The following is a 22,936-nucleotide window of genomic DNA, read 5'->3' as shown; positions in this document are numbered from 1 at the left end:
TCTATAAATCAAATTTGTTCCATTTAAAAATTGTATTGTTAATCTACCCCCTTCTACTGAGTTTAAAACGGTTTAAAAGCGTTAATGTTAATTGTTGATCAACTTTCTTCTGAAATTCTTGAATTTTCTTTCAACTTTCCTCTGCATATTTATTACAAGAATTAATAGCCTAAGTACAGGTTCCACATTTTCTTTAATTCCACATTCACTCATAGCATTCACTAAACCCGTGGGATGCTTTCCCAAGTACCCGTATCTCAGTCACTACGAGTCACTAAGAGGTTCAAAAACAACGAGGCTGCAATGCGTTTCAGATTGCATATGTCAGATTGCAAAGGCTGTTCTCATTTATGTCTAATTATACGTATATAGCATATATATATATTATTTGTTTATTTTTTATAAAAGTCTAATTGGCCAATAGTTTGTTTATATTGCACCACTAGACCACTCTATCTTTTAACGCGAAATAGAATTTCTCACTGCAGTAGTTTTAATACTATAGGTAAGTAATAAGTGCGCTGTAAACTGTGGCGAAACCGCCCTGAGCTAATGACATAGCCTACCAACTTGCCCAATTTTGTAAAAAAATTCTTATTATTTCCTCCGTTTGTAATATTCACCTTATATAATCATAATCACGTGGTTTTCACAGCTAGATCTTTTTTGTGAACACCAAACAGTGACACGGCTGTTTAAGACATGGTGCTGAAACCAGAGTAGTTATAGCCAGAGCACACAAGGACAATATGCAAAAAGGAATCCCCCCCCCCCCCCCCCCCGTTTTAACACGACTCTGACCATAAAAAAAACAATCAATATTCATGCTAAATATGTAGACCTATTACATATATAACAGCACATACATTCAACATGAATGCGGCATTCTTTATATCTTTAAAATCAAATCCTTCACATGAGCATGCACACAAATCCAAAACGTAGCATCATAATTGTAAACAAAGGTTGACCGAGTCTAAACAGACCGTTAAGAGAGATAATGCATAGGCCTAATGCGAAAGCAAGCATGAAAAAATAAAAAAAATAAAAAAAAAATACTGAAATGGTAGGCCTTTGCAATGCAAATGGTAAAGATGTAGGCCTATAAATGTTGTCATGAAGACTGGACCAATTCTGTGGTGAGTATGCCCTCTGCTGGTGATTGGGTGACATGGTCTTAGTGGAAGTGAACATTATTACCTCACGATCCCAAGAGGTCAAGAACTGCTGTTGTTTCTGAAAAAGAGAGATCCCAACAGGTTTTAGTAAAATATCAGATAAAACTTTTGAAATGAATGTATGCCTTTGACTATTGTTGGATATTTTATTATTTTGTAAAACATGTTTGATGTTAAGAGGGAGAATTTATAAACTTATGAATTTATGAATTTATGAGGGAGAATATATTTTGTTATCTAATTTCAGATGTTTGTATATTTTCCTGCCAAATATCATTGAGTAAAAAATAAAACTATTATATAAACACAGTTCTTGCAATGGAATACCTTTCCATATTCAAGGCCATTGTCCCCTTGTTTCATGAAGTTCCCACATGGTGTGTTTAATCCAAACTTCTGCCTTATTGGGTCTGTATGCACCTAGATGAGACAAAACAAGGTCAAGCAAGTCAAGTTAAATTACAAGGTGAATGTCAGGTTGAGAATTTTATTTTTTTATGATGAACTGGAACATATCGGATGAAAAAGACAGAATAAAGATTAATATGGAAGTGATTTTAAGCAAATCTGATTCAGTAGGCCTTATATCTAAATATATCACATCATATTTTGCTATTTTATAACCTTAAGAGGATTTGCCTCAGAAGACTTTTTTATTCTACTCACCACTGCTGTCCAAATATGACACGAATCCTAAAATGATTATCATCTGTATAGTTTAGTATGACCTTTGCAGATTTTTCATGATGGAAGAACATACTAATAAAGATGATAATGGACGGACAAGCTTGTCGCCATTCACTTTCATTGCATCCTTTTCTATTAACTGTTATATTGACACATTATCGTTTTATTGCCAAAACTGAAAAATTGTAAGAATTTGTCCACCACTTTTGTGTCAAATTATTGAAATCTGCCAAATTAATTAAATTGATGATCTGTAAAACCCCACATTTTACAAATGTCATTAGTCTCAACAAAAAGAAAAATAAATGTTTTTTTTTTTTTTTTAATAGAAGTCTATTGCACTTTTACTAATAGATCCAAAACCTAAATAACATGGATAGGTTATCATTGGCTATGTTTTTGGCATTTAAAAGATATCTGTAATCTTTTTCATTCTGTGTTTAATCGTCTAATCTGAAATGCATCATGTATTAGGCTACATACTTTGTTTCATTCGTGTCAATGAAGATTTCATCCTCATAACATTAACCACTAAACCCTAATGTTTGCTTTACTTAAACAAATCAAGTAATCTTGACTAAATATTACTAGTTTAGTCCAAAAACTCAAAAATATAAGTTAGTATAACTTATTAACCTACACAATACATAAACTTAAGATTTCAAGTTGAATGAGCTCAAAATCATAATTAATTAAAATAGCTCACTCTGGTCTTGCTTTGATGTGATTGGCCATGCAATGAGTTCTGCCTGGCAACAAGAACTAATTCACTGATTGGAGAACATTTACAAAAGGCGGTCCTTTTCTGTTGCTGATTCAAATTAAGATGGAGACCTTTTCATTGTGTGCAATCTTAAAATCGGTAAGTAAAAATGTGTAAGTTACTAAACATATATAAAAATATGTGAACTAACTTGTGAACTAACCAGATTGACTTTATTTCTGTTTTAATGAAAATAATAGTTTTGTTGGAAGTCACCATGATGGAGATAAGTGTTTGCTTTAGTTGCGGGCTCTTGACCCTTGACTGTGTAATGTTAATAGTTCTCTGGCTGCTTTGTGTTTGTGAGGTACATTTGTGAAGGAACCATAGGGAAGGAACATAAAGTCAAGAGCATATATCATCAGGGGATTTCCATGTATGATTTTCTACAATGGTGACAATCCAAAAAAACAACAACAAAAAAAACAGATAAAATGATCAACTCTGAACATAAAACAAGCTACAAAAACATCAGAACAAAAGAGCAAAAGTAAAAGCAAATAGTAAGAATCAAAGAAAATGTGTCACAATTCAGATGTATAATTTATTCATGCTGCAATGCATGCTGAAGTTTTGATTGCTTGTACCCAGCATGATGTACTGAACTTTGGTGTACCTAGTTTGGTGAACTTAACAAGTTAAGTACAGTGAATGTGAGCACCAAGTTAAGTGAACTTAAATATACAAGTTTTGGGAGACTCCATTACACAATTGAATTGAGGGAACGAGTTTACTCAAATCAATTCAACAAGTTCAATCAACTTATTAGGGTTTTCAGTGTATGACTGAAGTCATAGGCCTATTTTATTTATGTTTTATCTATAAAGTTAGACAAATGAAAATAAAAAACTCATCAGTACCTTCAAACTAGAATAGATCCCCTCTGGAGGTCCTTGGTATAGTACTGCAATGGATCTGCCAATTATCGTTTCTGCATTTTTGCACACACAAAAAATGTAAATCTCATTGCAAGCAAGAACATATATATAATAATATGAGATTTTTATATATATATATATATATATATATATATATATATATATATATATATATATATATATAATGTACACACAGCACCCTACACTCTTAGAAGTAAAGGTTCTATCTGTGCTATGTATTTGAAACCCATAAAAGGTTCTATATAGAACCCTTTTTAAGAGCCAAAAGGGTTCTTTCTTGTTATTATAGAACAGTTTTAGCATAAAAGGTTATTTGGAATTGAGCACTTGAAAATGGTTCTATATAGAACACTGCAAAAAAAAAAAAAAAAAAAAAAAGTATTTAGTATTTTTGTCTTGTTTCTAGTCTAAATATCTAAATGTTCTTACATTAAGAAACATTACTAGACAAGTAAACCTTATTTTCTTGTTTTGGGAAAAAAAAACTCAAAATGAAGAGAGTTTTTGCTTAAAATAAGCTAAATAATTTGCCAATGGGGTAAAATAATGTTGTTTTAAGATTATTTTAATTACCCCACTGGTAGATTATTTTGAGTTATTTTTTCCTCAGAACAAGACCATTAATTTTGCTTGTCTAGTAAATACTTCTTGTTTTAAGAATTTTTAGATGTTTTGACTAGAAACAAGACAAAAATACAAAGTATGAAAAGCATTTTTTGCAGTGAACCTTTTAGGGGTTCCAAATACGTAGCGCCGACAGAACCTTTTATGGTTCTATATAGAACCTTATCTTCTAAGAGTGTATTTTGACAGAAAAACACAAAATTGTTGACATTTGTGCAGATTTATTAAAAAAAAGAAAAACTGTAAGTATTCAGTTAATGAATCCTAAGTATTAAGACCCTTTGCTTATATATTTAACTCAGGCGCTGTTAATTTCTTCTGATCATCATTGAGATGGTTCTACAACTTCATTTGAGTCCAGCTGTATTTGATTATACTGATTAGACTTAGGAAAGCCACACACCTGTCTATATAAGACCTTACAGCTCACAGTGCATGTCAGAGCAAATGAGAATCATGAGGTCAAAGGAACTGCCTGAAGAGCTCAGAGACAGAATTGTGGCAAGGCACAGATCTGGCCATGGTTACAAAAACAGTTCTGCTGCACAGGTTCCTAAGAGCACAGTGACCTCCATAATCCTTAAATGGAAGATGTTTGGGATGACCAGAACCCTTCCTAGAGCTGGCCGTCAAGCCAAACTGAGCTATCAGGGGAGAAGAGCCTTGGTGAGAGAGGTAAAGGAGAATCCAAAGATTACTGTGACAGAGCTCCAGAGATGCATTCGGGAGATGCAAGAAAGTTGTAGAAAGCCAACCATCACTGCAGCCCTCCACCAGTCGGGGCTTTATGGCAGAGTGGCCAACCTGACAGAACTGGAGAGGATCTGCAAGGAGGAATGGCATGGATCCCCAAATCCAGGTGTGGAAAAAAAAACTGTCCCTGCTCTTCATATACAACTACTGATGATATTCGGTATAGATGCAAGAATTAAACATGAGGTTTATAATAATAAATTAATTTCTGAACATCTTAATCCCCCAATACACACATGTCCTATACCCACTTTTTTAAAACAAAGCTACACCACTGCTCATGGCTGTATTAGATCAAAAGGGTGCTTCTACTAAATACTGAGCAAATAGTCTAGGTACTCAGATTAGTAAGTCTGCAAAAATGTCAACAGTTCTGTGTTTTTCTGTCCATATGGGGTGCTGTGTGTACATTAATGAGAAAAAAAAACTTAAATGATTTTAGCAAATGGCTGCAATATAACAAAGAGTGACAAATGTAAGGGGTCTGAATACTTTCCATACCCACTGTATATGTAAATACACCCCTTTTATACATTATGTAATATTCTATGTATACTAAAATATAAATGGTTCTTTCGCTCTGCCTAAGGAGTCCTTGGCCTGAAAAAAGGTCACCAATTTTGATGTTTATGTGAACACCTGTGCACCATCGCTTTTGTAAATGCAAAGCACATTTACTCAAATTCAGCTGTGTATGTACAGTATCTATTTAAGTTGCAAAAACCAAGGGGAGCAAAGCATGCACTGAGTCAACAGAATAGCACTCACAGTGTTCGGACGCATTGGGAGTGAGTGAGAGAGAGAGAGAGAGAGAGGAGAGAGAGAGAGAGAGAGAGAGAGAGAGAGAGAGAGAGAGAGAGAGAGAGAGAGAGAGAGAGAGAGAGAGAGAGGGAGAGGTCGATCATGATTGGGTGATGGTTTAGGGGGTTGGCATACCTCTCTTCTCCTCACTGGGGGATGGGATGGGGATGGCAATTCTGGGAGGGGCTTCACAGTGACCTCATACCTCATATATTGTAAGTCTGAACCGGCATTACCTAAAAATTCTGCCTTTAATCTAACCGCAGTGCTACGAAAGCTTACATCTATTCAGCATCTGTCAACCTGACCTCTGCATTCTTCACGGGTCCGACGCACGACTTAGAGGTAAGTGAAATTGACCACTGTGTCCGCTAGAAAGGATTTTGCTCGTGCAGCCTATGCATGGTAAGGCTCGACGCGGTCGAACAATCATTGTACTTGGATTTTCACGTCTTCAAATTGACATGAACATCACGCATCTGCTTTATTGTCCTTCTCACCCTTTTTCATGTTTCACGGCCATTTTGCACGGCCCAAATTTATACCTTTAGAGCCGATAAGGCAATGAATGAAATGTAAAGAATTCGCCGGAACCCCCGCCCCCTGCCCCCCTATAGGTTTTGTTATATGTTGGCATTCATGTCGAGTAGCCCATTTTCGTTTGGTCTCTGTGCGTGCGACGTTTTTCAATCTGTGCCGGATACCGGTGCGGCATTTATGGAAAATGGAATTTGTCATCGAATAACCCAGTTATAATAGTTACTATGCAACGGCTTCGTAATTAGAGGATAGAGATTCCTGTCTATTGCCTCCCCCGCTTGACATGTCAAACCGTTTGGCTAATGCACAAAAATGCATATTTTTTATTTATTAGAATTTACTGGCGATTTATTTTAAACTCAAACTAAACATTGTATGAATGCATATACGGCATGTATTGCACAATTAGAGCCAGCTCTATTAGCAAGATCTTGTGTTAGATCATTGCTTTAATTTGTGTTCGAGTGGGGGCGGGGCGAATCAATAGGGGTCGAATTGCAATGATGCTGAGAACACGTAACGACTTTGACTTTAAAGATGCTGAATGCACCAATCGTTAAATATATCATTATATAGCTGTCGTATTTATATACTATTATAGAAATGTTAAATGTTAATAACTGACTTGTTTTTAAGAATTCTAAATCAAATGTTGGCCGATTCTTGATTTTTGATTAACCGATGCAATTTGCTTATCCTTCTGTTCGTGTTTTGTAGTTCTTGCTGGTGTGAAGTCGGCAGGCTCATATCATAGTTATTTTCCACTGGCACGTGAATGCCCATGCTGACGCACCATACCTCCAGTGTACATGACATAACCGCGAGAAGTAGGAGAGACATATGGCATGCCCTAATATTAATGGACATGGTGTGCAGGCAATCTGCTGCAGTGGTGCAAGGCATATACCAGTGTCATGCGTGGCCCATTTTATGATGCTACTTTTTTGTTGTTGTTGCGATACAGCATTTAATACGCATATTTTAAATCAAATCCATACACACACTTCAGTGCCTCTAAAGAGAGATATGTGGTCCTGATGGTCTTAATTTGACTGAACACATTTTTATCTGTCAAGAATAATGTGTCAAGCATGCAAGTTGTTTTTGTTCATTATAATGCTGTCAAGAGAATAAAGTGATAATTCACCCACAAATGAAAATTCTGTCATTCTTTACTCACCCTCATGTTGTTCCAAGTCTATGATGTTGTATTGTTATTTTTTCTCCATGGAATGCATTAATTAATTAATGAATTTATTAAAGGTGTTCGCCAACCATTTATAGTTTCATACTCCAAAAAAGGACAAAACCATACCATAAAAATAGGTCATATGTCTTGTGTCATATGATAGCTTTATGTGTGGTGACCTCTAACCCTAACCTTGGCTTGTCGCACCAAGTTTGAAGTAAAAAAACAGTTGTTTTGCATATGTAATGCGGCAGTTTAAAGATGCAGGACGGAGAATGAGATTTAAGGAGTACAATCCAAAATTGTGTCCTGTTCCATGCACAAATAACGCAAATGGCTCTGAATGTAGCACATGAGTAATAACTTGTTTTTTAGTTATTTTTTGGAGTTTGACACTATCTGGTTACTATAAGCTGGCATTGTATAAAAACCTGAAAATTCTTTTGAATTACTCCTTTTGTACTCCACAGAACAAAAGAATACAAGGAACGACATGAGGGAGAATAATCTGTGACAATTTTTGTTTTGGGTGCAACTATTCTGGTAAATTATATTCTCTGAATCTAGGGTCCTGTCATGCCTCTTTATTTTCATATATTCGTACAGAGGTTGCTGTGTTGACTCCACTTTGTTATCGTGTTCACCATGTGACAGGACAGAACTTGCCACTGACCTAAATGTGTGCTCCATAATAAGTTATTGACAGTTTAAATGTCAATTTGCCTTTATGCTGACATGAGACACCAACATGACACTGCATTAAAAAAAGATTTAAAAAAATGTAAAACATGAAAGCATCGCAAAATAACTTATTTAATAGGACATATCTCAAGTACATCTTGCTTTAATGGATTCACATTGAACACTGATTAATTTCTAAACCTATATATTACATGTTTTTTCTTACTGAATTGTATTGCAGGAATTTGAAATGTTATGAAAGGGACATTATTTTATTTTCAAGGTTATCCTCTTTGGTCCCATAATCTGTTCTAATGAATTTATATAAACAAATAGATGGGAGGGGAAACTACAGAATGCAATGTTTTGTCCTCTAGATAATGATAGACTGAGACAGTGAAACAGAAGGGGGAGAGGACATAGAATAAGATAGGAATTCAATGGACAGAAGAGATTACATTAATTAATCGCTATCTTATATGATGTATGAGAATGAATGATGAATGGTTTATCAAGTCCATAATTATTTACCATTATAATATTTGTTTATTTACATCATGTATGATGTTCAGAAGAAACTATGCAAAGGCAAAGGGCTGGTAAACCTATTTATTTGAATAGGATTGTATTTGTTTAGATTATGTAAATGTGCCACAAGAAACATGCTGTATGTTTCTTAGATTACACTTTCATTTATGTCCTTATGACCTTCTCTGTATGCTAACTTCCTTATATATATATATATTTATATACTTTTTAAAAAATTACATTAACATCTAACATTTCCTCCCTAACTTTCCCCCAGTTCATTTACATTTTTTTGTATGAAAACAAAACTCTGGCTAATAGACAGACACATCTGACCTCTGTTTTTGTAATTTTTTTATGCTATGATTGATGTGTTTTATTCAAATGCTGTTGAAATGCAAAACCTACCCTAGTGAAAAAAACATATACCAAGATTTATTTAAAATATGTCTATATCATTCTAAATATACCACAAATCCATTAACATTAACTGACCTATCGCTTGAGACTTACTGATATAAACATAATTAAAATGTATTTGGAGTACTTCTTTATTGCACAATGGACATTTCTTAATATTAAGCCTAAAATGTGTTTTAATATAACTATTAGTAAGGATACTGTGTTTACTGTATAATATCAGTTTTTAAATGCAAGATATTTAAAGTGTATCTATAAAGTATACTTGCAATAATTTCACATTAGCACAATCAAATATATATTTTTTTGGACCTCAGCAATATTTCCAGAAAACTATAGTGCATTAAGTACGAAATTATTAGTTGTTCCAGTTTAGCAGACTTTAAGTATACCAGCAGTACAAGCATTTATATTATATTAAGTACATAAATATATTTGTAGTATACTTAGCATTAGCACTTAGCAGTTAATTTATTTCAAATACATTTTGGTATGTTCTTTTTTAAGGTATTTGGTATGTTCTTTTTTAAGATATTAAGGACTTCGGACCATTTTAAGCTTTCTTTTCTATTTCAGTTTTAACATGTTTGCCTGACTCGTTAAAAATGACAAAGGTACATAAACTTAAGTCTATAATGGGTACAACGATCTCAATGAAACTGAACCTGAAGCTCACAGAAGCCTATTATTTGGCAGTGCCATACTGTTGGTCAGATCAGACACTACATCTTACTATTATGCATCAAATCATTGTCTTTGTTAAATGTTGTATAGGTGCATGCATATATACAACTGTGTAGTGTGCAGTAAACTCATAAGAGTCCATTTGACCATAGCAATATCACAGCTTGAATAGAAAGTGAGAGCAGGGGTTTCTTGGGTTAGTTGTGTTAATTTAAAAGTAAGTAGCCCTTACAGACACTTATTCAAAACAATTCACAGTACATTTATTAAAAAAGATCATGCACTTGGAATAACCAGGGTTAAGGACTTTGCTATCTGATCACGGATCACTCCTTGCAATGTTTGAAACTGACATTACCAGACCAGAAACTTCTCACACAGTGCTGCTGGTAGCAAAATCAATGTCATGGTTCCCAAGAAATGCATGAATTGATAAAACATATACTCTGAATACAATGTAAATAATTTTGGATAAAGGCATGAAAGACTGAAGGCAAGTTGTCTCTGAAGAAGTGTTGTTATCCACGCAGTCAGAGTACAGTATGGAGCAGTCAGTTGTAAAACATACAGAAAGCTTTATATGTTGACCATTTAGTCTTCCTCACCCGGGTCCTCATGATCTACTCAACAATGTGGTTGTTTTCTTGGCAAATGGTAATGTTTTCGTGACATTTATTGTTTTCATACTTTATGTTTTACCCCAAGCATGTTTAAAGCATTTTTGCTTCTTGATGTCCTCTCCTTCAATGTGATGTAATTGTAATAACTCCGCCTGAGGCAACTTTAAAGTCTATCCCACGGAGAGATGACAAGCCCTATGATATAACAGCAGAGAAGGGCTTTTTTGCAATTATATAACACTTCTCATTGAAAGATGTACAATATCTCATTGCACAATATCTACATGTTCACAGACACTAATTAACACAATTAGTTCAGAAGTCCATCGAGAAGTTAAGTTTCATGTATATTTTCACGCATCTTCAAAAAACCGAAATAATAAAATTAAAATCACAATTGTTTCGAACTCATTAACGGACCGTTATGCAGCCACACAGATTCCACTAACCTGATGGAATTCGCTAATTGGTGCTTTGATATTTTGTTCTCTTATTTTCAGAGATAAATTAATTTGAGGTTAATAAGGGTTACCAGACATAGACCGAGCATGAGTTAGGTTAGGGAATCTAGGGAAACACATTGATTCGGCCCAATGGAAATATCTGTTTAGTTTACCGGTAAGTGAACTATCCCATTACAAACTGAAGGGCAAATGAAAGACTGAGACAGTCACATGGAAATTTGGAAATCGAATATTGCATAGCAATTGGCAATTGAACCATGAATGAATAGTTTTTGTCACAGCATCACAAAGTGCTGCCCAATATATGTTTGCCAAACCCAAATAAGCTTTCGGACATGAAGGGTTTTCCCATTACAGTAGTGCATCAATGGAAAAGTACCAGGGCTTTCTCAACTGGTAAGGGCCCAAGGGGGTGCAAACAATGTTTGCTCTGTGACTTGTTCACAGCGTGGCTTCCACTGCACCGATTTTCTGCCTTTCAATTCCCCACACTCACTACCCATATATGCGTGCCTGCACACATCTGCCTACCCATCCGCTCCACCTTCCCCTGGACGTCTCGCACCATTATTTCCCCAAGTCCTTTCAAAAAATGTTTATTCTCCACTGGGAACCAGGGCAATGCTGCTCAGTGAGAATTAAAAAAAGGATTAAGGGTTCTGGCAATAGGAGGTGGACATGTCTGTGTATGTGCGTTGGCTGAGGGGCGGCTGTCTCGCATTTGGGCACGGTTACAAGTTGCCACTATTGATGCCAACCTGCTGGTGTGTTGGCATTGGAAGATAAACACTGCGACATGAAGCACAAACCTTGTACTGTACTGAGCTGATAAGGACCCTCACATGGTTGTTTTTGGTAAAGTTCAATTTTGACATCCTTGAAATGTAAAATGCAGGAAATAAAATTTGCACAGGGACAATATATTGAAGGGAAAATGTCACATTGAACCTCTTTTGGGGTCACAGATCATAGTATCATGCTCAAGCTGAAATCTGTAAATCTCTTTCCATGATGTGTCTATAGCTCTAAGGATGAAGATTGAAAACAGCCTGCCTTGCTCTCAGCTCCCCGAGGCCCCTCCTCAGACTGGCCTGCAGTTTACAGTGGCGACAGAAGAGGACTTTGATGACATCATGGCCATGAGCAAGGATATCTATGGTGGCCTGGACTATCTTCCCTCCCGCTATCAGGCCTGGCTGCAAGAGAGCAACCGCACTGTCATTTTGGCTCGCAAGCAAGGCAAAGTGGTAAGGAAGCGGATATGAAGGGATATTTTGCTGTGCATGTTCCAGCCTCATTCCTTCAAAGGAATAGTTTAGCCAAAGTTATTTATTCATCCCCACGTAATTCCATTATTGCATTTTGGTGTGATATGATAAACATTTAATATCATAATATACCTTTAAGTTTCTATGTTTAGTTGACCACAAGTTGATAATTATAACTCGAAAGGCTGAAAACTTTCTCCTGAAACCATAACATAATATTCAAGTTTTTTTTAAAGGTACACAATGTTCCTTTAGTGCTCTCTAGTGGTTACAAAACAAAGCAGCATTATTTTCTCAGTAAAACATTGTTTTCGTTGTGCTTTGCCTCTATGTTAGCCTGGTTCTACCACACTCTCGTACATTGCATACAATGTTGCCAGAATTATAATCATACACTGTATGTTCATCAACCAGAGAAGAACTGGCACCCTGACTGAGCCTGGTTTCTCCCCAAGTTTTTATCTCCAGTTTTGGTTCCTTGTCACCTTTGCCTTTGGCTTTTTGCTTGCTCAGATGGGGACACCTAAATATCAACTATATTACCGATCTGCCCGCATTGATAAGATATGAAAATGAAATTAGCTGGATAATATCACCGTTTTCACCAGAGTGGCTGGGAACACTGTGAAGCAGCTTAAAGGGATAGTTCACCCTGAAATGAAATTAAAGCCATATTATACTCACCTTGCGGTTGATTCAATGTCCTATGTCCTTCTATCCCTTTTCAACCTCAAAAGCAGAAATTTAAAAAAAAAATAGTCCTGCGCGCGCTCCTTCCTATAATGGCAGTGGATAGCAAACAGGTTAACATTACAAAAATTACACAAATGTATGACACAATGATACAGAGACGCACGCCATATATGGAAAGTGTCCAGGATAAGGTTTTGCGAGAAATAAACTATTATTCAGTCAAAACACTGAGCTCAGCCGTTACTCTTTGCACGTTCCTGTAATGACTACAAACTGTCAGCATGCGCTTGGTTGTCATGACAACCGGTACACAATATTCACTTCAGGAGTTTTTATTATTAGTATTGTATTATTTCTGTCAGGTCTATTAAGTCAAGAACAAAATAAAAACGATTTAGGAATTTTTTAATAAATTGCAATTCAAGTTGATAATTCTGAATTGAATGTTTTGGCGGTAGGGTTCTGTTCAGGGAGTCCTCTGACAGCAGCAGCATTAGGGAACACTCGCACAGTTTAGGGCTGTGAGAGCTGAACTATTCCCCCTATGAACAGAGCAGCAATGATGACAAAGTAAAATGCCACGTTATACACGACATGGAGGAGCTGGGGAGGTGGTGGGCAGCAAAGAGCTAGCAACAGCAGTTTAGGAGCGAACTGAATCTGTTTGAAGATGCGCGCTGTTTATATCATGGCCATTAGCAGCAAGGGGAGTGTGAACAGCTGATGCACTGATGCAAAACAGCTGATGCATCTCAGCTGACCAGAAACAGCTGATGTTAGCAGCGTCTTGACTACCTAGCCCTCCAGAATTGACGCTTACGCTCGATTATTATCATATACCTTATAGAAAAGACGAGTCACATTTTTTTCTGATTTCTCGAAATGTGTGTGTTTATCTGTGTTTTTATGTCAACAGTCTGAGCATGAGCGCCGCGCCTGCTGACGGTTCATACTAGTCATTACAGGAATGCGCACAGAGTAACGCTGAGCTCAGTGTTTTGACTGAATACTAGTTTATTTCTCACAAAACCTTATATGCCTTGGTTTTGGCATATATATATATATGGACGTTTTCCATATATGGCGTGCGTCTCACTGTATCATTGTGTCATACATTTGTGTAATTTTTGTAATGTGAACCTGGTCGCTATCCACTGCCATTATAGGAAGGAGCGCGTGAAGGACTATTTTTAAAATTTCTGCTTTTGAAGTCCAAAAGAGATAGGAGGACATAGGGCATTTAATCAACAGCAGGGTGAGTAAAAGATGGCTTTAATTTCATTTCAGGGTGAACTAGCCCTTTAAGAACAATTGGACTTGTAAAAAGCGCTTTATAAATAAAGGTGATTTGATTTGATTTGTACAGAGAGTCTGGCCCTCTCCATTGACAAGTGTTAAAACTATTGGATCTGCCATGACCAGTCGCTAATGTTTGGTCGTGACATATGTCACCTCAATCCATAGACGTTAGTGCACAACATCAACGTCATCGTTCTCAGCCACTCCCTTTGTTCACTGATTGGACCGGTTAAAATTTGATTGGAGAAAACCAGAGAATATACCACAATCCCAGATAGAGTGCTGAAGGAAAATGAAAACTGAACAGACGTACGTAGGAGGGTGGAGCCAGGCTAGCTCTGCGTGACTGTGCTGATGAAAATGATTCTCATAACAAAAAAAAGTGAGATTATCCTACTGCTCATTAAACATTCACTACTACACTACTAAATATGTAAAATAATATTTTCATGATTTGGTATCACAACTTTTTATTATTTGTCAAATCAACTAAGATAATGTGGTTCAGATAATAATATTTTGGAGTTTCTGTTTATTAAACCTTTTAAATCTCCTTTGTTGTACTAACTAATTTATTTTTTTATTTCAATTAACTAACAATTAAGGCATCCAGGTAACTTACTTTTTGAAGTAAAACCAACAATATATATTTTTTTAACATTGTAGGCTCAAGAGATATTATAAGCAGTTTAGAACAGTCAAGGATCTCAAGCTGACTAGCTGAAGATGCTAGAGTAGGTTTACGCATTAATAGACACGGCATTTCCCTGAAAATAATCGCAATCCCAGCGCAATGCCAATCCATAATGAAATGAGACATAAGGACATGCATGAAAACTGAAAACTAACCTATGCCACTCCTACACCATACGCTTATCAAAAGCACTCGGAGCAACTTTCCTCTATTAACGGATATGACAAGACACACAGGCTAGTGACGTATGCAATTTCCAGCAAAAACCATTCTGTCCTGTCTAAAATATAAATGCTTATAATAGGCTTATCATAGTAAATTGGGGTGAGACAAACTTTATTTCAATTTTGAACAAATAATAGTTACATAGTGTACTTTTAAATGTATTTATTCACTGAAAATGAAACAGCTTGACAGACCCAGCCCCATTCACTCTTATTATATGGAAAAGACTTACCAAGACATTATTCAAAGTATACCGTTTGTGTTCCAAAAGTGAAAGAAAGTCATGCAGGTTTAGAACACAATGAAGGTGAGTAAATTATTCTCTCCATTTCCTTTACTGTAGATATAACTTAGGTCTGCTTTTTATGCGACTACATTTTCCAGATTGCGCTGGAGTCAGTGTGTGTTATTGATGATGGTGAGACCATGCTGGTGGAAGGGCTTCGTGTTGCACCACAGGAGAGGGGGAAAGGTGTGGCAGGGGTACTTCTTCGGTTTTGCTCTCAATTGGTTAAGTCCAAGTACCCTGACCTTAAAGTCAGCAGATTGACAAGAGATGACCAACTGGGACCAAAAGACTTCCAGAAATATCGGCTCATCACCAAACAGGTAAGAACAATTTACATAAAAAATATAAACATTTTGTTCAGGTAAGGTTTTATCTTGAATAAAACCAGCTAAAGCCACATTGTCTCCATTCTGTCACCAAATTCAAACGTGAAGGGAATCCTCCTGGTGCGCTTCCGTGCTGAAGACCTAAAATTACGCCTTGCTGATCTTGGGCCTAATATCACTATATCAGGGGACGGTCTGTCCACCACAAACATCCCAGTTCGTTTGGAGCCAGCAGAAGTGTGCCAACTCTTCTTAAGCGACGTTCTAATGCAGGGAGTGCTTCCCAATGCCACCATCGTTCAAGATTGGCAGCCCTTCAAGCCTCTGTCTAGCAACATGGCCATCCTGCTGAAGAAGGACATTGATTGGATGGTTGATGATGCCAGTCACCCAACCATGGCCAGCTTGTGCACCTTCCCGTTCCGTGTGCCAATCGGTGATGACTGGTACTACCTCAACATCGACATGTTTGGTAAAGACCTGACGCTGGCCATACAACAGCTGTTGTGCCACCTGAGGTGCCACACTGGCACTCTGAAGGGTTACGTCATGTGTCAGGTATTCCTGGAGCCCGCGCTGTGGAAGCCGATGGCCGATTTCTTTCGGGAGACCCTTAAAGTGGAGTTGGTGAAAGAGTACACAGAGCAGTGTGTTGTGGAGTCTGATGTCGTTTAGTTGAGGAGCCACCTCAGAAACACCTTCCCTTAAAAATTAGACACTAAACTTAAATGATAAGAGGAAACATGTCCTTCAAATATGGCACCTAAAAAAAACACCTAAAATATATATTTTAAAGGGACAAAAAAATATCTGTTCTATTCCGCTTAATGAAAATGCTCTCGTAGGATTTAATTTATTTTAACAGCAAATAATTAATTAATGAAAATAAAATGCATGTAAGTGAACAAACTAGAATAAATGTGGTAGATGCTTGTTTAGGTTATTTAATTTATTTCCATATGCAGTACTGTAAACAGTGGCGCTGACAGGACAGGGACTGGAAAAGAGGGAGCAGTTCCAGATAATATAAAAGTAGGGACCCAAATTGTTCCAGGCCCTTTCATTTCTGTTGGCATCGCTGACAGTGAAAGCATATTTACTCATGCTGAGTTGAAAAGAAAACTGCACAATCTTTAGGGCACTTTATGAAAAAAAAAAAAGGGATCTCACTTTAGTGTCTGTTGCTTTTTCAGAATGTGGCACTGTAGCTGCTAGAGTATTTAGAGGAAAAAAACAACAACATGGACTTTATGACAGGCTACCCATATGCAAATCGAAATGGTCTTTAGAGGCAGTTTTAATTAACTTGAAATTACTAACATTACCACATTGGGAAAATGTAATCTCAGACTAAACACCTTTCTGATATGCTCCTCGAAAAATCATCTTTAATAATATTTCCTCTAAAAGTACTTTGCAGTGCTTTAAACTCGGTATCAAATTATAAATGTCTGGCTGAGAACTTGCTTATACATTTAGATTACAGTCTCAAGTTTTTGCTTTAAGTACAAGAACCTAAAACCATGTTCTTTCAGTATATATATACCTAACTGTAAATTTAAAGTGCAATTTCAATAATACACTGGAATATTGCTAGAAATACATTCAGGTAAATATGATTAATAACTAATAATGAAACAGACGTACAATTTGATTACATTTTTATTTCTAAAATTATTATAAACTGACTAACTGGATCACATTTAAATACAAAATGCAGAAAATATAACTAGGGATATATACATTTTTGTATAAATGTTCTTTCTTAAATAGTTAATTTAAAAATCATTTAGTTATAATTCAATGGAGACATCACTATGTAGTGTTGTTACATTATACATAGAATTAAGAAGAAACGTGACCTTAAGGAAATGAAGAATGAAAAAGAAAACATCACCTCTGAAAATTTTCATCAGACTCGGGCGATTCACCCAAGGAATCAAGAAAACAAACCCTCATATTCTGGACAATTTGAAACCCGAGAAGGACAAGTGACAGTCGCTCATCTCTATGAAGAATTTTAAGTTGACAATTTATCTGGTGGAAAAGAATGGATGAAATCACCAGTGCTCATTTTTATTATGCCGAAGATAAGGACACAATCTCATTCTATTGGCCTTGTCATGGAAGAAAGTGAAGCGAAATTTTACCAACACAGATAAACAAAAAAGCCTTCAGACATCTTCAGAACCATATTTAGTTATTTTGCCCCAAACCCAAATTGCAGCATGTTCATTTCCCAGAAGCACTGTGCCAGAATGAGAGACACACAGTCCACACTAGCAAATGGATCGCTGTTTGTTTATCAAATAGATAATTTTATGGTACTAATTGGAAAGTTAAATGAAACAAAGGTTCTATTCATTTTTATCTTAATTTTTATATTTAAGATAATATAAATTATAAATTTAATATAACTTAAAGTTTCAGTCCTCACAGAGTCCACTCACGATTTTCAGACACATCTGAAAAACAACCTGTATCCACTAAACTGAAACCCTGAATTTCTTTACTCTTATTACTAATTATGTGTCTGGCTTGACTTGATTTGGTGGACTTATTTTGTATCCTTGTATGAACTTTCAACATCCACTGACGAAAAGGAGGCCTCGTCTCCTCCATTTGGACAGCTGCATGTGGGACTTGTGTCGCTGTGGTCAGTATACAGGCAGCCTTTTGTGATTCTGAAAGTGAAGGCATTTTGTTTGAAGATTATTAACTGCAATTCAAGTGTCAGTTTATTGCATTTGTATAGGTGTACATATATATACATTTATATGTTCGTTTGGGGTGGGGGGTGATTTGAAAGGGAATTTTTGTTCAAATTCTTTCATGGCTGGAATCTCAAAATCCTTCATGTCTGCTATGTGCTTTCAGAGAAAATGGTCAAAGTCAATTAAAAAATATGTAGTCGAGAAGCACAAGGAACATTAATGCTTCAGTTTCCCATGGAAATGACATTTTCTCAACTCAAAACATTGTATATTGGCCTTTAAAATGCTACAAATTATGTTAGAGTCAAGCATCCTTGATATGCTATTTTTAATTGGCCCTTTTCTCCTTTCTAAAGCACTCGTCATATTTAGACATGGCGGATCAGAGACCCAAAATGTGTACGGTTTGTGTTTTCTGTTGTACATAGTGCAGTGCATTTAGATTTAAGTGTTATGTATTATGCCAGTTTACCTTAGCGTCGGTGCAGGGTTCGGTCACTTGCCTCTATATTTAGCTGTTACTTTATTTTGTCACTTTTATCTGCCAGACGTTAAGGTAATCCTGTAATCACTTAAGAATATTTCTCTTTTGTTGTTGGTTTTATCTTTCAGCTCCACCTTTTAGCACTTTTGATGTCTAATCGCTTTTCCAAGTATTTGTGAATTGTGCTGGAGGTTGTAACTCTATATTTTACACAGGTCCTGGAGTCAGGGCCATGAGACTATAAAAGGTTAGAGGCATGTGACCACCTGATGGGGAAGAGATGTAAAGGGATACGTTGCCCCTTGTTTTGCTGGCACACGTGGACTGAACTTTAAACCTATTTCTTTCAATTATGAAGTGGCTTTTCACTTTCTTTTTCTGGAATGGAAAAAAAAAGACAGGTTGCAGAAGGAGATGAGAGATGAAGCCGGGGCTATACTAGGAATAGGTAGCGAGGAGAGGACATGTAATCCAGATCATGTTACCACTCTAAAAATGAGTAAACATTAATTTTGTATTGTGCAGATGGCCAACGACTAGGGACATATTGTAGGAATTATTTACAATGCTGTATTTGTGACAAAAAGGGAAGTCATCTCTAGCAAGCACTGACTATTTAGAAAGACGCCATACTCTAGACTGACTGGTATTTCCCAAGCTCTGGTTTTTTAGACTCAGCACTAAAGTTATACCTCGAGTGCTAAGACACACAAAAGCAAATAGATACACATGGCTTGCTATCCTGTATGACTGTAGGCCAGTTAAAGTTTCAGGGCTCGTCTCCGAGTAAGTGAAACGGGATAGCGAAAGTGTCATCTTGCGTAGAACAAGGGTTAGCCCCAGACTCCCTTTACCTTCCACCTGATCCACATCAGCCTGACACATGGAAATAGTGAGCAGGTGAGGTTCAAATAAGAAGACTCCTTGCTTCCAGCCTAGTCATACAAATGCACTGTCCTTTACCACGCTGCTCCTGATTTTTGTTGTTTATTTCACAATGGCAACGTTTATTTTTCATTTTCCTGACTGCTTTGTAATGTTTATGAAGGGCTTTAAGTGTATTAGAATCAGCTGTGTATTGTATGTTTTGTGAACGAAAACGAGAGGAAAACCACCAGGGAGATGTTTTTTGAATTCCAAGTCACTATTCAAAACTGAAAACTTAACTGAAAGCCTTATCCAGGTGATATCAGTTGAATTGCTGATTTGCACTAGCAGAGCTTCAACTCTGCTTCTCCCTTAGTTGTTTTCCATAGAAAAACACATATACTGTGTCTATACACAGATGCTTCTGAAATGGCTAAATCACACAGGTATTTTCACTTGTGGTGCACTAAGCTATTTTGTTACATTTAATCTACAAATCTCATGCAGTATTTGGAGGTAAAATGCAACTAGATCCTGATGCAAATCATATTTTATCTCATGCCATGTCAGAATCATCCAACATCAATCCGATTGGATTAACCATTCATCTAGCTGTTCTGATGTGCTGCACTTTATACTGTAGATATGTAGATATTCCAAAGCACAGTGGGGATCTTCATAAAACATCAGTGTGTGTTTCTGTAACAGTTATGGTCATTCAGTGAATAACACTATATTTTTTGTAATCGCAATAGGAGCGTAGATCTATCTGCATAACGTTTTTAAATTCAAGGATATTTTTATCAGTGTGCTCCTCATTTGATAGGCTATCCATAGTAGTAACAAAGCTCCTACTAAATGACCATGGTCTGAATAAACCACACTGTACCTGTCTGAAACCGCTGATGGACATATTTACCACTATCAGCAAAGCAGGGACCATGATTTCTATACAGACCTCAAAGAAGGTGGTGGTTTGAATGTCCATGTCATCCATTCTCTTGATGCAGCAGTGGCTGTTGAGTATGTTTTCACGCAAGTCTTCCCATTAGCCCTAGATACAAACTGGGTGCGTCATGTTTTGTGTGTTTGAGCAATTAGCATATACCTATGATGGGAAACTTATGCTTATGGATGAGATTTCTTAAAAGAAAGAAAAAACTCATGGCCAACTGTCAATCAAGAGAGTGAATACAGTTTCAATGCTATAAAGGCATTTTGATTATATGATAATTGTTTTCCTTTTTTTTTTTAAAAAGATTTTTTTTATCACCCAATACGACTGCTTATTCTCAAGCAGTGATGTGACAACTAATGGAAAGTATTTTAGTATTTTGTTACCTGTTTCTTTTTTCAGAGATTGTGAGAGATGCAGAACTATTTTAAATACAGTAATTTTTTAAAAACCTTATAATCCATGAGAGGTTTTTGAAATGTGCATGTTGTGTGAGTGGGTGGGGAAGGGCTTTACTATGAGCATGTGACTAGATTCACACTGAGCACAAAGACCCTGTACTAATACAATGACATTTAGAAACGATCAAATTGAAACCGACGATAACACAAATTAATGGTGGAAGTTAGACAGGGTATTTAAAAATGGTAAGGATAAACCTTTATTATTTTCCTTTGTTTTTTAGCCATGCTATTTTTTTTTAATAGTAATTATAGCATATAATACTTCGTTAGTTGTGTAAAAGGATCTGATCTTGTTATTTTCCTGTTTTTTTGTGTTTTTCTTTTTTTGTATTTTATTGTAATTGTGTGCATCTCTATATACCTATTTCTTTGTACACTTAAAAAATAACTCAAAGAAAATTTTAACACTATATATATATATATTTAGAAATGTATCCAAAACTAGAAACTGTCACTTCTTAAAACCAACATCATAAAATCATTACAGCAGAGGCCATAATGTGTGAACTGTAGACAGTGGTTTATCTATAAACTGTAACTGCTATCATTTTTGTTAATATTGATATTTTATGTTGTTTTTATTTGTAGTTTTTGTTTATTTTTATTTTTGATAGATGACAGATTTACAGGTCTAGAACAATGTTAAATCGAGTGCGAATCCTGGCTGGTACATTTGTTAAGTTTGCAATAATTAATTATTTTAATTTAGTTCATTTAACTTACATTCCCTATTCTTTTAAAAACAAGAGTTTAAATTTGCCTTCACTACATGTTAAATGTACCAACGAATGTAAGTAGGAAATTGTAAAGGGGTGGATGATCCAGAATGATCATCCAGGATGATCCAGAAGCAGATTAAAGTGTGACTATAGGCAGATGGTATGAAGGAACCTTATCTTACTTACAAGTAACAGATATGCCAATGGCCATGAAACTAGTCTATGTGGTCTATCGTATATTGTTACCTTAAATGAAATGTGTATGTTTATAATGTATAGGACAAATCTACTGCACGTAATTTTTGTTTACCTCTAAGATTGAACAAAATGTAAATTTATGTAAAAATCTAGAACGTCTAAGGTACGAGCTATGTCTCTGCTGTCAAGTGTGATGAGTAATTGTATTTACAATTTCCCAAAGATCACATGCTGAATGCAGTAGAAAACCAGATGAAAATACTACTGTCATGTTTCCATATTCTGCCATTTAAAAAAAGCCCAAAACCATAAGATCAATACAGTCTCTGACAAGACCACAAATGTTGAAATTATGTATATTATCCATTGAGATCTTTCCTACATATTGGACTTTTTGGAGCTCAGTTTTTAATGACTGCAATATGTGATTGAAAACAAACAATGTCACTGCAGTCTTTTCTTGGATTATGTCACCCTTTTGTTGTGGTTTTTGTATTTACCTTTACCATGTGCATAATCATTTAACATTTTTAACATTTTAACTAGTGTTTATGTTGTCAGAGTGTTTGTCATTGCCATTGTAACACCGTAACCGTAATGAGCTCTATCTTTAATGGCAACAGATGTAGTAATTCCTTTGCAAGAGTGAAAATATGGCAGATAACAAAATGGCTTTATATGAAGACCTGTGACTAATATTGTTGATCAAATGCATTTGTAAAAGGACTGGTGAGGTTTTAGCCACTTGCTGTAGTTGCAATGCAGTATCAGAATGAACAAAATGTATCTAAATAGCATAGTTTAGATGTTATTCGCTAAGTGATGTTTTGAATTGATGTACTAGAATAAGTGTTTTATTTTCCAAATTGTTAATCAAAACTTAGTGTTAGAGATATTTGTGTGTGTGTGT

The 22,936-nt window shown here is 36.0% G+C and overlaps 1 protein-coding gene and 1 long non-coding RNA gene across 2 annotated transcripts in view; one reads left to right on the top strand and one right to left on the bottom strand.

Annotated features, from left to right (window-relative positions):
* Positions 1–916: 916 nt before the first annotated feature.
* Positions 917–22,936, bottom strand: part of LOC137084894 (uncharacterized) — a 73,082-nt gene continuing 51,062 nt past the window's right edge. Inside the window, exons 3-5 of the long non-coding RNA XR_010906820.1 lie at positions 3,489–3,559; positions 1,506–1,598; positions 917–1,236 (exon numbers count right to left, since the gene is read on the bottom strand). This is a non-coding gene — a long non-coding RNA (uncharacterized lncRNA). The remainder of the gene's footprint in view (positions 1,237–1,505; positions 1,599–3,488; positions 3,560–22,936) is intronic.
* On the top strand, positions 5,897–22,917 carry nat16 (N-acetyltransferase 16). Its single transcript, XM_067443068.1, has 4 exons — positions 5,897–6,050; positions 11,855–12,078; positions 15,395–15,619; positions 15,734–22,917. The coding sequence occupies exons 2-4, from the start codon at positions 11,863–11,865 to the stop codon at positions 16,298–16,300; spliced, it is 1,008 nt and encodes a 335-aa protein (XP_067299169.1). The 5' UTR covers positions 5,897–6,050; positions 11,855–11,862; the 3' UTR covers positions 16,301–22,917.

The sequence above is a fragment of the Pseudorasbora parva genome, chromosome 1 (assembly GCF_024679245.1).
Source record: "Pseudorasbora parva isolate DD20220531a chromosome 1, ASM2467924v1, whole genome shotgun sequence".
Lineage (NCBI taxonomy): Eukaryota > Metazoa > Chordata > Actinopteri > Cypriniformes > Gobionidae > Pseudorasbora > Pseudorasbora parva.
The sequence above is the reverse complement of the archived record's forward strand: the minus strand, read 5'-3'. Positions and strand labels throughout refer to the sequence as shown.

Coding starts and splice junctions, on each gene's coding strand:
- nat16 (XM_067443068.1), top strand. CDS start 11,863: ATGAAGATTGAAAACAGCCTGCCTTGCTCTCAGCTCCCCGAGGCCCCT. Junction 12,079..15,394: donor CTCGCAAGCAAGGCAAAGTG/GTAAGGAAGCGG, acceptor TACATTTTCCAG/ATTGCGCTGGAGTCAGTGTG. Junction 15,620..15,733: donor ATCGGCTCATCACCAAACAG/GTAAGAACAATT, acceptor TCAAACGTGAAG/GGAATCCTCCTGGTGCGCTT.